This window comes from Salvelinus sp. IW2-2015, unplaced genomic scaffold (genome assembly GCF_002910315.2).
Source record: "Salvelinus sp. IW2-2015 unplaced genomic scaffold, ASM291031v2 Un_scaffold16404, whole genome shotgun sequence".
In the NCBI taxonomy this organism is placed as follows: Eukaryota; Metazoa; Chordata; class Actinopteri; order Salmoniformes; family Salmonidae; genus Salvelinus; species Salvelinus sp. IW2-2015.
This window is the reverse complement of record NW_019957570.1, coordinates 184,866-200,060: the sequence shown is the minus strand read 5'-3', so window position 1 is coordinate 200,060 and position 15,195 is coordinate 184,866. Positions and strand designations below refer to the sequence as shown.

Below are 15,195 nucleotides of genomic sequence, written 5' to 3'. Positions count from 1 at the left end.
GTGACCTGTCTGTCTAGGAGTGTGAGAAGAGGACGTGGCGGAGCTCCATCATGGTGAACATCACCAACATCTGGTTTCCTGAGGTGCAGGAGGACGACGGCGGAAACTACACCTGTGAGCTCAAGTATGGCAGCCGGGTGGTGAGGAGGACCACGGAGCTCAAAGTCACAGGTAAGCCCCCCATGTCGTGTGTGTGTGTGCGTGTGTGTTTGGGTGTGTGTGTGTGTGTGCGTAATGCGTGTGTGTGCGTGGGTGTGTTTGTGTGCGTGCGTGTTTGGGTGTGTCTGGTTACAGTGTGAATGTGTTGTATATTGTTATGTGCATGTGTGTATTGTATGTGCACAGTTCCAAAAACAGTTTGACAGCTGGCCACGATTTGCATCTGAAATCAGCTGCAGTGAGCGGAAAGGTTTAACTTTTGCACTCTTACACTTAATATTCTGAAGTCCCTTCCTCTCAAGGTTTGGTAGTTCAGTGATAAAACACTCAGCCGGATGCACTGCGGAGACACACCATTTATCACCGTAGCATAGTGGGGTATCACTGTGTATCTGTGATGCATCAGCCCTCAGTGTAAACGCTGGCATCCACTGTGACGTGAGATGGATTTATTTATTCACATTCTGGGCTTGTGCCTCCTCCGCTGCCTCTGTCATGCAGCAGGCAGTCAGGCAGCCTGGGATTCCAGGCCAGTGAGTCTGACCCTTGGGGTGTGTGCTGGGTCCCGACTGCAGGAAAAGCAGCTGCCAACTGCAGTGTGAAATCAACCCCCAAGCTCATTCACCCTGCCTGCCTGCCTAGCCCCACTCTGAAACAGAGCCAATCCGCTGGAGCCTCAGGACTGCAATAGGCAGGCAGCTCTCTCTGAGTCTGACTCTAGCTACTCTATAAACAGGACATAAACACATGGAAACTACACACAACCGTTCCAGAAATGGAACTGAAACAGATAGTAGCCTATACTAGACCATACAGAATGATAGACAGTCCTATAACCATTTATTTAAGATACTCTTTGAAGAGGTAGGGTTTCAGGTGCTTTCGGAAGATGGGCAGGGACTCTGTCCTAGCTTCAGGGGGAAGCTGGTTCCACCATTGGGGTGCCAGAACAGAGAAGAGCTTGGAATGGGCTGAGCGGGATCTGCCCTCCCAAAGGGGTGGGAGGGCCAAGAGACCACAAGTGGCAGAACTGAGTGCTCAGTTTGGGGTGTAGGGTTTGAGCATAACCTGAAGGTAGGGAGGGGCAGTTCCTCTTGCTGTTCCGTAGGTAAGCACCATGGTCTTGTAGTGGATGCGAGCTTAGACTGGAAGCCAGTGGAGTGTGTGGAGGAGCAGGGTGACATGGGAGAACTTGGGAAGGTTGAAAACCAGGCGGGCTGCAGCATTCTGGATAAGTTGCAGGGGTTTGATGGCACAAGCGGGGAGCCCAGCCAACAGCGAGTTGAAGTAGTCCAGACAGGAGATGCCATTAGGACTTGCGCCACATTCTGTGTAAGGTAGGGTCATACGTTACGGATGTTGTCGAGCATAAACCTGCAGGAGTGAGTCACTGCTTTGATGTTTACTGAGAACAACAGGGTGTTGTCCAGGGTCACGCCAAGGTTCTTTACACTCTGGGACGGCGACACTGTGGAGTTGTCAACCGTGATGGAGAGGTCTTTGAGCGGGCAGGCCTTCCCGGGGAGGAAGAGCAGCTCTTTCTTGTCGAGCATGTTACTTGAGGTGGATGGCCGACATCCAAGCTGAGATATCTGCCAGGCTCGCAGAGATGCGTGTCACCACCTGGGTGAAGAAGGGGGGAAGGAGAGAAGTAGTTGAGTTTCATCTGCATAGCAATGGTAGGAGAGACCATGTGAGGATATGACAGAGTCAAGTGACTTGGTATATAGAGAGAAAAGGAGAGAGCCTAGAATCGAGCCCTGGGGGACACCAGTAGTGAGAGTACGTGGTGTAGACACAGATCCTCTCCACGTCACCTGGTAGGAACGGCCTGCCAGGTAGGATGCAATCCAAAACGCCCAGCCCTGAGAGGGTGTAGAGGAGGAGCTGATGGTTCACAGTGTCGAAGGCAGCGGATCGATCTAGGAGGATGAGAACAGAGGAGAGAGAGTCAGCTTTGGCAGTGCGGAGAGCCTCTGTGACACAGAGAATAGCAGTCTCGGTTGAGTGACCCATTTTGAAGCCTGACTGGTTAGGGTGAAGAAGATTTTCCTTAGMGAGATAACGAAATAGTTAATCAGAGACAGCACACTCAAGTGTTTTTGAAAGAAAAGAAAGATGAGATACAGGTCTATAGTTTCTGACGTCAAATGAGTCGAGTGTTGGTTTCTTGAGGAGGGGAGCGACCGTTTTGAAGTCAGAGGGAACACAGCCGATGGTCAGAGATTAGTTGATGAGGGAAGTGAGGAATGGGAGAACGTCTCCAGAGATGGTCTGGGAGGAGGGGATRGGGTCAAGCCGGCAGATTGTCGGGCGGCCAGACCTCAATAGTCACAGGATTTCATCTGGAGAGGGAGGGGAGAACGAGGTCAAGGTGTAGGTGTAGGGTAGTTCTGAGTGATTGAGGAGCGGATGTCGTCAACCTTCTTTTCAAAGTGGTGTATTCCCACCAAAATCCCTGAACTCCCATTCATTATTTGTCTGTCCCAGTAAAATGTTTCATGTGCTATAATTCAGTCATTATATGATGGATTAAAACAATTCTTAAAGTTTGGGGTGTCTTCATTCATTGTACAACTATTGCATTTATTAGAACCTTAACAATTTTGATAACCGTTGCTACACACACACAAATTATTTTACGTGCAATTCAAAGACCGAAACAGTACTGTGCTTCACTAAACAACAGTATTCAACGAACTAGCATTACAAAGCCACAACAAAGGCGGTAGCAGCAAGCTAACGTGATCTGCTAAGCTGAAAGACATCTGCTTCAGTGAGATGTGAATTGGCAGGGAGAATATGATGCTTGTCTTGTCAGTTAACTGAGCCATTGTTTGTTCACTCACTCACATGCCCTTCTGCTAAGCTAAGCACTAGGCGTGCATGAGTGGTGTAATGTTGAGGCTGGATTCCACATGGTTTACAAGCTGCCTGGGGTGCTGACCTGTTGGATCAAATGCCATGTTAGGGTGCTGCTGGTTGGGTGGTGAGCCGAGTCAGGGTCAGACAAGGCCTGCGTTAGTTAGCTTCAAGCACACAGAGATGTCACTCAGGACACTTAGGCTTCTAGGGGGCAGGGGGCTCATCCTTGGTCTCAAGTCCACTGCCCCTCCACCCTTAAAGAGCATTGCCCCTGTGTCCTGTTTGGTTATAGGTTTAAGTGAAACAGAGGAGTTGCACTGTGGGTAAAATATAGCTACCGTAAACTCAGTGACGAGGCTGTTGGGGATGTGGGGAGACACTTGGATAATAATATGTTAAAATACTTGCAGACTAGCTTAGCGAAGGAATATAAATGGTGTTGCTAGCCATTTATAGCAGAGAAGGGAACATGCCCCGATCCACATCAGCGGGACTGCAGTAGCGAGAGTTAGCAGTTGTAAGTTCCTCGACGTCCACATCACGGAGGACTTGACATGGACCAACAACACCACGACTCTTGTCAAGAGGGCGCAACAGCGTTGCTACTTCCTAAGGCGACCAAAGACATTTGGTATGCTACCCCGGGTCCTCTCCAAATACTGCCGCTGCACCATCGAGAGCATCCTGACCGGTTGCATCATGACCTGGTATGGGAATTGCGCTGTCCACGACCGCAAGGCCCACCAGCATGTGGTGAAGACAGGACATCTACTCGAAACGATGCCTGAGGAAGGCACGCAGCATCATCAAGGACCCCACACACCCCAGCCTCGAATTGTTCACTCCCTTACCGTCGGGCAGATGGTATTGGAGCATGATGTCTGATACCAACAAGCTCATAGACAGTTTCTATCTACAAGCCATCAGACTGCTCAATAATTGAACTGGACTGATCACCTGCACTGACTCTCTGCACCTTTGCACACATGCACTCACTCACGCACACACCCACACTGATACACAATCACCCACACACACACACAAATACACACGCGCGCACACACACACACATATATACACACATATACAAATACACTTGCCCCCCATCCCCAAAATACGTCTAAATATTGGACTAAAATTGTGCCTTCCTGTATTATACTTATTCTAAAATGTTTATTATATTCTACTGAGCCATTTACTTTATGTTCGTATTCTTATCTTTATTATTTGTTATTGTTGTTGCATTGTTGAGAAGGAACCTGCAGCAAGCATTTCATTGGACGGTGTATGCCATGTGTATCCCATACATGCGACTAATAAAACTAACTTAAAACTTGAAATGAGGCAACAACAAGGCCTTGAAGTAGCTTGTAGGGCCAATCTGCTCCTGAATAGCCTGCAGTATAGTAGTGGTACAGTACAATAGTAAATCAGAATGGAGGGGAGGCTAAGCCTTGGCAAAGGCTCAGATTTGTGCCCAAAAACCACCATGACCAAAAAAAGCCTCTTCTCTTCCTCCACAGCCAGCAACCTGGTCATAAATATTTTAAAATGCATTTCAAAGTAAAATGCCTCTCATGAAAGAACATTGCGTTCAGGCTAAATTTAACAGTCATTGCTGTCACTGTGAGAAGCGAGTTACCATGGTCATGCATCTCCGAACCTCATTGGAATATTGTAACACTTTCCACAGCCAGTTAAGTCAACATTGAGAAAGATGATGGGCCATGCACATCCTGACCCTCTCTCCCCCTCTCTCTTCCTCTCTCTCTCCCTCGCTCCCTCTCCCCCTTCTCTCCCCCCCTTCTCTCTCCCCCTCTCTCTCTCTCTCTCTCTCTCCCCCTCACTCATCCCTCTCCTCTCTCTCTCTCTCTCTCCCTCTCTCTCTCTCTCTCTCTCCCCCTCTCTCTCTCCCTCTCTTCCTCCTCCCGCCTTATCAGCTAGGCCTGTCAGTTCTGCCTCCATACTCCAGCCTCTCGGTTACCTTCTTACCCATGTGGAAACCCCATGACCTGTTTATTTTATTCTCATAACTCATCATGAAATTGGATGTGTTCACATGGGCTTTGTCCTGCTATTTCCCCAGATCAGTGTGACCAATTTCTCTTTTCTTAGGTGGAAGAAAATGTGTGAAAATAAAAAGTTATATTTGTGTTCTTTTGGGGGCGAAATATGAGTGCACTCATTTCAGGAAACATGTTAGAGTAAAGAGCAGTTTAGTCCAGCAGATAGAATTGCTACTTCTCAAACATAGGCCAGGAGGTGCAATACTAGGTGGTTTTCTGACAACAGAAAACTATGTGCATCAGAGAGAGTATGATTTTTGACCAATGTTTCATGTTTCAAGTTTTAATGTCACGTGCACAAGTACAGTACAAATCAATGTAGCACACAAAAAAACATAAGGTAGAACAAACACAAGATAAATAAAAAAGAAGAACACGAGAAAGTAAGAAGCTATTGTATATACAGGCTCAGTTCCAATACAATATTACAATGGTCAGGAATACTGAAGTAATAGATGTACTGTTGAAGTCGGAAGTTTACATACACTTAGGTTTGGAATCATTAAACTCATTTTTCAACCACTCCACACATTTCTTGTTAACAAACTATAGTTTTGGCAATTGTTTACAGACAGATTATTTCACTTATATTCACTGTATCACAATTCCAGTGGGTCAGAAGTTTACATACACTAAGTTGACCCTGCCTTTAAACAGCTTGGAAAATTCCAGAAAATGATGTCATGGCTTTAGAAGCTTCTGATAGGCTAATTGACATCATTTGAGTCAGTTGGAGGTGTACCTGTGGATGTATTTCAAGGCCTACCTTCAAACTTGACATCATGGGAAAATCATGATGTTTGACCCAACGTTTGACCCAAGTTAAACAATTTAAAGGCAATGCTACCAAATACTAATTGAGTGTATGTAAACTTCTGACCCAATGGGAATGTGATGAAAGAAATAAAATCTGAAATAAATAATTCTCTCTACTATTCTGACATTTCACATTCTTAAAATAAAGTGGTGATCCTAACTGGAATTTTTACTAGGATTAAATGTCGGGAATTGTGTAAAACTGAGTTTAAATGTATTTGGCTAAGGTGTATGTAAACTTCCAACTTCAACTGTATCTTAGAGGTTTACATAGGGGAGGGGATAGGAGGAGGAGAAAGAGGAGGAGGAGGGGAGAGGAACAGGAGGGGAGGGCAGGGCAGGTGAGGGACAGGAGGAGGAGAGCAGAGAGACAGAAGGAGGAGAGGAGAGGGGAGATGGACAGGAGGAGGAGAGGGGAGGGAAGGGGGAGGAGAGGGCAGAGACAGGAGAGAAACAGGAGGAGGAGAGGGACAGGAAGAGGAGAGGGACAGGTGGAGGAGAGGACAGGAGGAGAGGAACAGAAGGAGGAGAGGGACAGGAGGAGGAGAGAAGGACAGGAGGAGGAGGATAAAGTTACAGAAGCAGGAGAGGAAAACGAGGGAGGAGAGGCGAGAGACAGGAGGAGGAGAGGAGAGGAGAGGAGGAGGAGAGAGACAGGAAGAGGAGCGGGTGTAACGTGATGACGCTGGAGAGACGAATCAGGTACGAGGAGTAAAACATTTAATAAGTAACGGACATAGAACGAGACAGGAACAGCGTCAGCAAACAAGTAACACAAACGAAAGACAATTAATGCAGAAGCGGGGAACAGAGCTGGGGAACTGACAAATATAGGGGAGGTAACAACAGGTGATGAGTGAGTCCAGGTGAGTCCAATATCGCTGATGCGCGTGATGTGGGAAGGCAGGTGTGCGTAATGGATGAAGGGAGTGCGTGATGCAGGGCATCGGGGGGGGGAGCTGGAGCAGACGTGACAGAGGGGGAGGATAGGGGGAGAGGAGAGTGGCAGGAGGAGGAGAGGAGAGGGACAGAAGAAGGAGAGGAGAGAAGAGGAGCGGGGAGGACATGAAGAGGAGAGGACAGGAGGAGAGGAGTGTGTGATAATGAGCTAAAGGGAAAAAGCAAGATGTTTAGCCTGTCACTAGGCACCAGCATCTTGAGGCTGTTGCATAGACTCATATTGAGTCAATATTAACACTGTTGGCCAATACCTTATAGAATCTCAAGTTTACTCATCAATATACTGTAGTGCTATAAAAGCACTTCTATACTGGAGGCACCTCTTCTAAAAGATGTCTCATATGCATGAGTGTCAGCTGAGGTGACCGTGGAAGTTGAAGTGAGCTCTCATTGTCTGTGTTAATGGCTCCAATGAACCTGGTATAGAAAGTTATCAGAGACCTCTATCCGTGTCAGGAGACATGTATTTTTTGGAGGTGAGTTGATACCCAGTGATTACTGATGGAAGCAGAACAGTGGGGACTCTTCGATTTGATTCACTCAGTGAGTTGGAAAATTAGAAGCATGAAAAGGCTCATTTGTTCATTGACAGGAAACACTGAGTCACTGGTCAAGCTAATTGCATTATATCACCTAGAGATGTTTCCTCCTGAGAATAGATTGGGTTTTTTCCACTTTTACTCTCAAAAGATCATCTTAGGTGAGAAACAGAGCAGATATGTAAATCTGTTTACACATATCTATTCAGCTGTAAGAGTGTTCCCAGCAAACCAAATCAGTTCTGTGAAAGTTCCCAGAACATTTGTTAGGTTTCGGGAAGTGTTCTGTAACACAACAACTGTCCACAACAACTGTCCAACAACTGTCCAACAACTGTCCATACTGTAACACAACAACTGTCCACAACAACTGTCCAACAACTGTCCATACTGTAACACAACAACTGTCCACAACAACTGTCCAACAACTGTCCATACTGTAACACAACAACTGTCCAGTTGTGCTGAAGATTATACAATATTTGTATAAAATTATGTTTCAAGAACATTCCCAGAACAAATGGTGTCTGTTTTTTATTTGGAAACCTAATGAGAACGTTTAGGGAATGTTATGTGGTGTTTTTTATAGATGTTGTGCACAACATTTTGGTCAGTGTGGTGGCCAAACCCACCACTGGTGTGCATGGTCAAAGACAGGGTTGCTGGCCCATGTTGACTCCAATGCTTCCCACGTTGTCAAGTTGGCTGGTAGTACTCGGAATAGCTTGTTCCATCTCATTCCACAGATGCTCGATTGGATTGAGATCTGGTGACTGGGCAGGCCACTGCAGTAAGCTGAATTTACTGTCATGTTCGTGGAACCATTCCTAGACAATCCTAGCCTTGTGGCATGAGGCGTTATCCTGCTGAAATAATCAATTTGCAGATGGATACACTGCTGCCATGAAGGGATGCACCTGATTGTCAATGCTGTTCAGATATCCTGTGGCATTCAAACGTTGCTCCACTTTTATCAAGGGGCCCAATGTGTACCATGAAACGCACCCCAATCCATCACACCACCACTACCAGCCTGCTATGTTGACGCGAGTCATGGGATGATGGATGCATGTACTCATATGGTTTTCTCCATACCCTAGTCCTTTCCAGTGTTTTCATTCCTTAGCCCACTGCAACCACATTTTTTTGTTTTTTTTACTGAACGAAGTGGAATTCCGTAAGGTTGTCGGCTGCCATACCTCATTCGTGTCAACGTACGACGAGCTTTGCATTATTTTATGGGTCTTTGGGCACCAATGTTGTACTGGACTGTCAGTTTACTAACTGTAGCCCGTCTGTTGCTCTGCACAATTTGTGTCAGCCTTCTTTGTCCTCTTTCATCAATGACCCGTTTTCTACCCCTGGCCTGCCGTTGGYTGGATGTCCTTTGGGTGGTGGACCATTCTTGATACACACAGGAATCTGTTGATCATGAAAAACCCAGCAGCGTTGCAGTTCTTGACACACTCAAACCAGTGCACCTGGCACCTACTACCRTACCCCGTTCAAAACCACTTAAATATTTTGGCTTGCCCGTTCACCCTCTGAATGGCACACAAACACAATCAATGTGTCAATTGTCTCAAGGCTTACAAATCCTTATTTAACCTGTCTCCTTCCCTTCATCTACTCTGATTGAATTGGATTTAACAAGTGACATCAATAAGGGATCATAGCTTTCACCTGGATTCACCTGGTCACTCTGTGTCATGGAAAGAGCAGGTGTTCATAATGTGTTGTACGCTCAGTGTATATAATAGTGTGTGTGAATCTAATGTGGCGTTGTGACCTGAGGATGCACCATATTTAAAATAGCACTATATAAACCACCATAAACCACTACTGTGTTTTGAATCCAGGAGCCAACATATTGTTTTTGAACACCAGGAGAGTGACTAGAATTTGGCATGGTGGAGCCTCAGCCTTGGACCCYTCCTGCTTCACTTTCTCCTCCTCTTTTAGTTTTCTTTTTCATTAGAATTCACAGTGTCAAGGTAAGCAGAAAGAAAGGCCCAGTCACAGTTGATCTGCTGTCAGTTCTAATAAAGACAGCATTATTAAAAAGGGGGCCCTTTAATATTATTGACTAATAGTTTAGTAATGAAATCAGTATTACTAGATCATTACCATTCATAGTGGTCCACTCGGATTATTGGTTAATCAATACAGCCTAATTGTAGCCTCAGTATTGCATGGCTGGTGCTGCCAGCGACCTGGTGGTTGACTTCAAGCTTTTAAACAGCACATTGGCATTGATTTTAAGTCTATATTACTTAGCATGACAATGTGGTGAATTAGAGCTCTGTCATCTTCAGCGCTGCTCTGCTCTCCTTACATTTTAGGTGCGTTGGATGAACTTGCTGCCCTGAATATCATTATGGAAGCTTCACTTACATGAACTTTGCATCTCTTGTTTTTGTATGGTGTGGTCTTCAATGTGTTCACATTTTTTTACTTGAAAAGACGGTTTCCTTTGTAAATCTGCCGGATTCACTGTATATTGCGTGATGTAAGCTATTTTACGGTTTGGTATTAGACATCTTGTTCAAATTGCGTTTTTGACGTTAAAATCCACTTTAGATATGGCTCTTGATTTTTTACTGTGACTCAGTGAACAGTTAAATATTTTTGAAATAAAATCATTCCTCTGGTCGAAACTGTGGTAGACTAGTGCTTGTTTTATATCGATTAATTCCCTATCGATTGTCACAATTCACTGACCCTGTTATTACCTTCGACTGTAACCACAGATCCCCCAAACAGGCACCATGGGAGCTGACTCTCTTTTCTCTTCCCGTCCTATTGCCTCAGAGTGTAACAGAGCATAGCCTTATGTCTCCCTGTCTCCCTCCCTTCCTGCTTGCTGTACAGACAGACACAGACAGCTAGCTTTGACAGCTTGATTCCACACCCCCTTATTCAGTGGCCATCTTAGCATGTAAATCTTGGTGGGGCAAACTCTATTTTTCTTTTTAGATGCATGCCAACAAAGCCACTACAAAACACTAAACAATACATTAATTGCACTGTAACGGTGACATTTACTGCCTTTAAAAAAACAAAGCTGATATGGTTGACTTACTTAAACAAATGTTAATTCTACTGACAATTGAGATGTACAAACTATGGCAGAAGGGGACGACGAGCAGATAAGAGGCAATCCATAATTTCGATTAAGACATTAACGAACAAGCTTGGACGGACAAAGTCAATATAACTATTACTTCAGCACTTTTGACATGTACAGCAACATAATTCAGAACATAGACCGTTCTTACGGTGTTCTCCCTGTACACCAAGTCAGAACCATAGGCTAAATAAAGGGGGCATATAAGCAGACAATGAAAGCTATTACAATATTCAATGATAACACTTACGAACAGCTTACTACACCACATACACTTAGTATTACTTTCTTAGCTACAGTATACATATATCCCTGGCATATTACATAATTTATGCAGCAGCATACAATACATGTTTGGACTCACCTTGTTGTGCTGTGGAAGGAGGCGCGTTGGTCCTTTGTGGGCAAATTATGTCATCAAACTTTGTCATCAAAGTCTGTCATTCTCTGGATTTATAGTGCTTTCAAGACAACAGGGAGCTCTGAAAAAAACAAGGTTGGACCATGACGTCAGTGATCTTCAGGTCAAACCTCTAGAAAGATGCCTGAGTTCCCGATTTGGAATTCCGAGTTGGATGACCGTTCAAAACGTATTTTCCCAGTCGGAGCTCGTTTTTTTTGAGTTCCCAGTTGTCTTGAACTCACTGAAGTCTGAGATTTCCCAGTTCCGAGTTTCCAGTTGTTTTGAACACGGCAGAAGTCATGCTGGATTGACAGCATGGCCAATGTATTAAACCTTTTCTGGCCCATCGTGTTGAATGTTTATACTTTTTAGCTTGGAAAAGAGACCCTTAAACCCAGACTTGGACCACACACCCACTCCACTGAATAGCAGGCTAGTGATTGCTTTGCAACGCTTGCTGTTAGCCACTGATTCCTTCCAAACCACTCATTGTTGAATTTGCAATTTCCAACTTGTTGTGTAATGTTTATGTCCAATGGCCGATGAGCAGCGATAGGTTTTATCTATCATTTCTCTTTATATGACAAGGATTGAAAAGGGATTTGCCAGTAGATTGTCAACTTGATTCATGATGATGACTGCTATGTAGCTTGCTAGCTAAGATTTTGAAAGCATGATGTTGACATGATCAGTCCAATCAAAGCTACTGTAGATATAATGTGATTTGATGTAATTTCTTCTGTGTCCAATGACCTTGAGCCTTCTTGGATTGGCACTTCTAATGTAACTCTATGACAGCACCTAAGGGGCTGTAATCTTCTAACTCTACCCGTAGATGTTGCAGTGACGTAGTGACCCCATGAGTGACAGAATACTGAGCCAATCACGGTGCAACTACCAACAACTACGCTCCGTATTTTCCGCTGGCTGCCCCAACACCACAGAAAGCACTGAGCTAGGCTATAACACCTGCATTTTGGAGCTGCCTTCCTCAAGAAATCCAAAAAACAGACCATGTTTGTTTGCGGCTTTATTAACACATTGTTTCTAAACTGATATGTGACACATATTAATGCCAAAATAACATCACCTGCCTTGAATGGCGGGTCGCCACTGCCCTTACATCTCCTCCACACACTAAGAGAAGAAGACAAAGTTATCTTTCTCTGCAGAGAACAATAACTCCAAAATCATAGCTGCTTTCTTATTATTTCCAAGAGATACTGCATGGAATAGGAAATACACCATGGTTTGTTCAACTTTGTACATTTTTACATCACAGATAAATTGTAAGCAGGGGTTGGAACCGAAATGATTTTCTAATCGTTTGGTTCTAAACAGAGCCATTCTTTTTTTTCTTCCGTTACACTGTTTGACCTGCAAAATAAAGTCCTGAACCCGTTTGAACCAAAAGAAAGGTACTAGTTTATATCGTTCCTTTTTGTTCCTTTTTAAACCTCTGAAATCGAGATTAGCTTGACATTAAATTACTTCATCAATCAGTGCGGATAGAGCAGCTTGCTTTGGAGAGGGCAAGCTATAGTTGTTTTAGCCTAGACAGCTGATAGTACATGGGCGCTATCGGCAGCCTAGGCTATAGTTGTTTACATGCGCAATGGACAACCAAGTGTAGGACGAGATGCGACTTACATTTTGCAGGTGGGGAGAGAGCAAGAGAGGGTGGAGGCATAGCTTGAAGCGCTGGGCATCTTGTTATGAAATGCATTATCTGAATTAGGCCCACAGAATTATACCTACCAAGGAGCAGCTTCTATGGAGGAACTTTGAATGTCTTTGAACCTCCGAGAGTTGGAGCAGCTTGCAGAGAGCCACCAGAATTAAAATCTTTTAATTACCTTTTTGTAGATAATAAATCCAATGTGAAAGGTGTTAACTATAGTATCCGTAACTATCATTGAAAAAGTGAATCCATTCATCTATAATTAAAATATCTCCCTAATTTCTGAATCACGCTTGTAACATCAGAAGGCTACTGTAGCCTAAGCTTCAGAGGGGAGGGGCATGTTGCCTAGACACACACACACATAATTGGAAATATTTTCAGCTGGCTGGCAGACACTGGAATACGCTTCTGAGTGACAGAGTGAGGGCTTTGGCATAGGCGCCTTGTTGCGTTTTTTTTGTGAAACTGAAAATAATGCCTGGAACGTAAAATAACGTTATTAACCGGTTCCCATGTTTTTAAAATAATGGTTCTGYTCCGGAATAGTATAGATTACTTTTGTTCTGATTCTGTTCTTCGAAAAATGTTGTTATTTTCCAGTTTTTCTGTTCTGGAAACCGGTTCCAATCCCTGGTTGTAAGTATTGTAAAACTTTATGGATCCAATGTAGCTAGGTTATTATCTAACAAAAACTGCAATTAACTTCTACTTCCTTTTAAGCATGGAAATGAATGTCAAGTTAAAGCCAGTCCATAGCCAAACAGGGCTATATTGGAACACTCGGAAATCCCAGAGAGGATATTTTTTGGCTGTCGGAGTAAGTAGGAATCCAGCCACACCGACACACTTTCCTGTGTTGTACTCATTTGTCACAGTTATGGAAGGCTAGTGCAGGCCCTGCTGCTGGTAGACTAATGTTCTGTGGTGCTGCTCTGAGAGACTCACTAGATGTAATGTGAAAATGTACATCCACCTGATCGCTCATTACCGACTGCATAGCTGAGCGCCCAAACAGACTAAGTTTCTGTACCCAAGCCAAGGGGGTCACCATTCCGGTTTGGTCCGGTTCCACTGGAAGATGTTGCATAGCAAGATTTGAGCCATCCTTGATTTCCTCCATAACTACATGCAGGGCAGCATATCACTCACTGAATCAAACACATACACGCAGAATGTATACTGCAGAATGAACAGCCTTGTGAATATATAACTTTCKGTCCCTTATCATATTTAATGGGATCTGCAAAACACCTTTATACTAATAGAACAGTTACTGCAGAAAAAAATATCCAACATTTGCCATTTGTAACTCCATATTTCCCACAAATAGTGAAGAAGATGACAAATTTAGGCTAAAGTTAACAGAATGTTCTGGTAATGCAGGGATTTACCCCCATGCACACAAACAACATCCTGGGAGCCCATGTTGGGAATAACAAGGTAGGTCCCCTCCCAGAGGGCTCAGGAGACAATGTCTCGGAATCTCCTGTTCAGGCTGCCGGACAGAAACAGCAGATTAACAGCAGATGAACTGTTTCTGTGGCATTGTGTTGGATTTGGACAAGGTATTGGTGGGGTGTAGAGTGGAGCGAGAGAATGAGGGAAAATAGTCCCATTATGCTGTAGTGTCATCCCCAATGTCACTGCAGTAACACTTCAGCAATTCTCTAAATGGGGGAGCGTTGGAGCACAGATTGATATACACTGATGTGCAATGACAGTGTGATTTATCGCGGGGCCTGCCTCCTTCTCCCCACAAGCCGGGCCGGGCAGGCGGAGGAGTGGAGCAGGGCAGGTGGAGGAGGAGTGGAGCAGGGCAGGCGGAGGAGTGGAGCAGGGCAGCAGAGGATGAGTGGAGCAGGGCAGGGGAGAAGGAGTTGAGCAGGGCAGGCGGAGGAGGAGTGGAGCAGGGCAGGCGAGGACGAGTGGAGCAGGGCAGGCGGAGGACGAGTGGAGCAGGGCAGGCAGAGGACGAGTGAAGCAGGGCAGGCGGAGGAGGAGTTGAGCAGGGCAGGCGGAGGAGGAGTGGAGCAGGGCAGGCAGAGGACGAGTGGAGCAGGGCAGGGGGAGGAGAGTTGAGCAGGGGCAGGCGGAGGAGGAGTGGAGCAGGGCAGGCGGAGGAGGAGTGGAGCAGGCAGGCAGAGGACGAGTGGAGCAGGGCAGGCAGAGGACGAGTGGAGCAGGGCAGGCGGAGGAGGAGTTGAGCAGGGCAGGCGGAGGAGGAGTGGAGCAGGGCAGGCAGAGAGAGGAGTGGAGCAGGAGAGATGGAGCAGGGCAGGGGAGGAGGAGTGGAGCAGGGCAGGGGAGAAGGAGTGGAGCAGGGCAGGCGGAGGAGGAGTGGAGCAGGCAGGCGGAGGAGGAGTGGAGCAGTGCAGGGGGAGGAGGTGGAGCAGGGCAGGGGAGGAATGGAGCAGGGCAGAGCGGAGGAGGAGTGGAGGGCAGGCGAGGAGGAGTGGACAGCAGGGGGAGGAGGAGTGGAGACAGGGGAGAGGAGGGCAGGGCAGGGAGGAGGAGTGGAGCAAGAGCAGGCGGAGGAGGAGTGGAGCAGGGCAGCGGAGAGGAGTGGAGCAGGGCAG

The 15,195-nt window shown here is 45.8% G+C and overlaps 1 protein-coding gene across 1 annotated transcript in view; it reads left to right on the top strand.

Moving 5' to 3' along the window:
* The window catches only part of LOC112080646 (X-linked interleukin-1 receptor accessory protein-like 2), a 387,439-nt gene that overhangs the window by 194,535 nt on the left and 177,709 nt on the right, over positions 1 to 15,195 (top strand). The window contains exon 4 of the mRNA XM_024146493.1: positions 18 to 171. Within this exon, the coding sequence (XP_024002261.1) occupies positions 18 to 171 (154 nt within the window). The remainder of the gene's footprint in view (positions 1 to 17; positions 172 to 15,195) is intronic.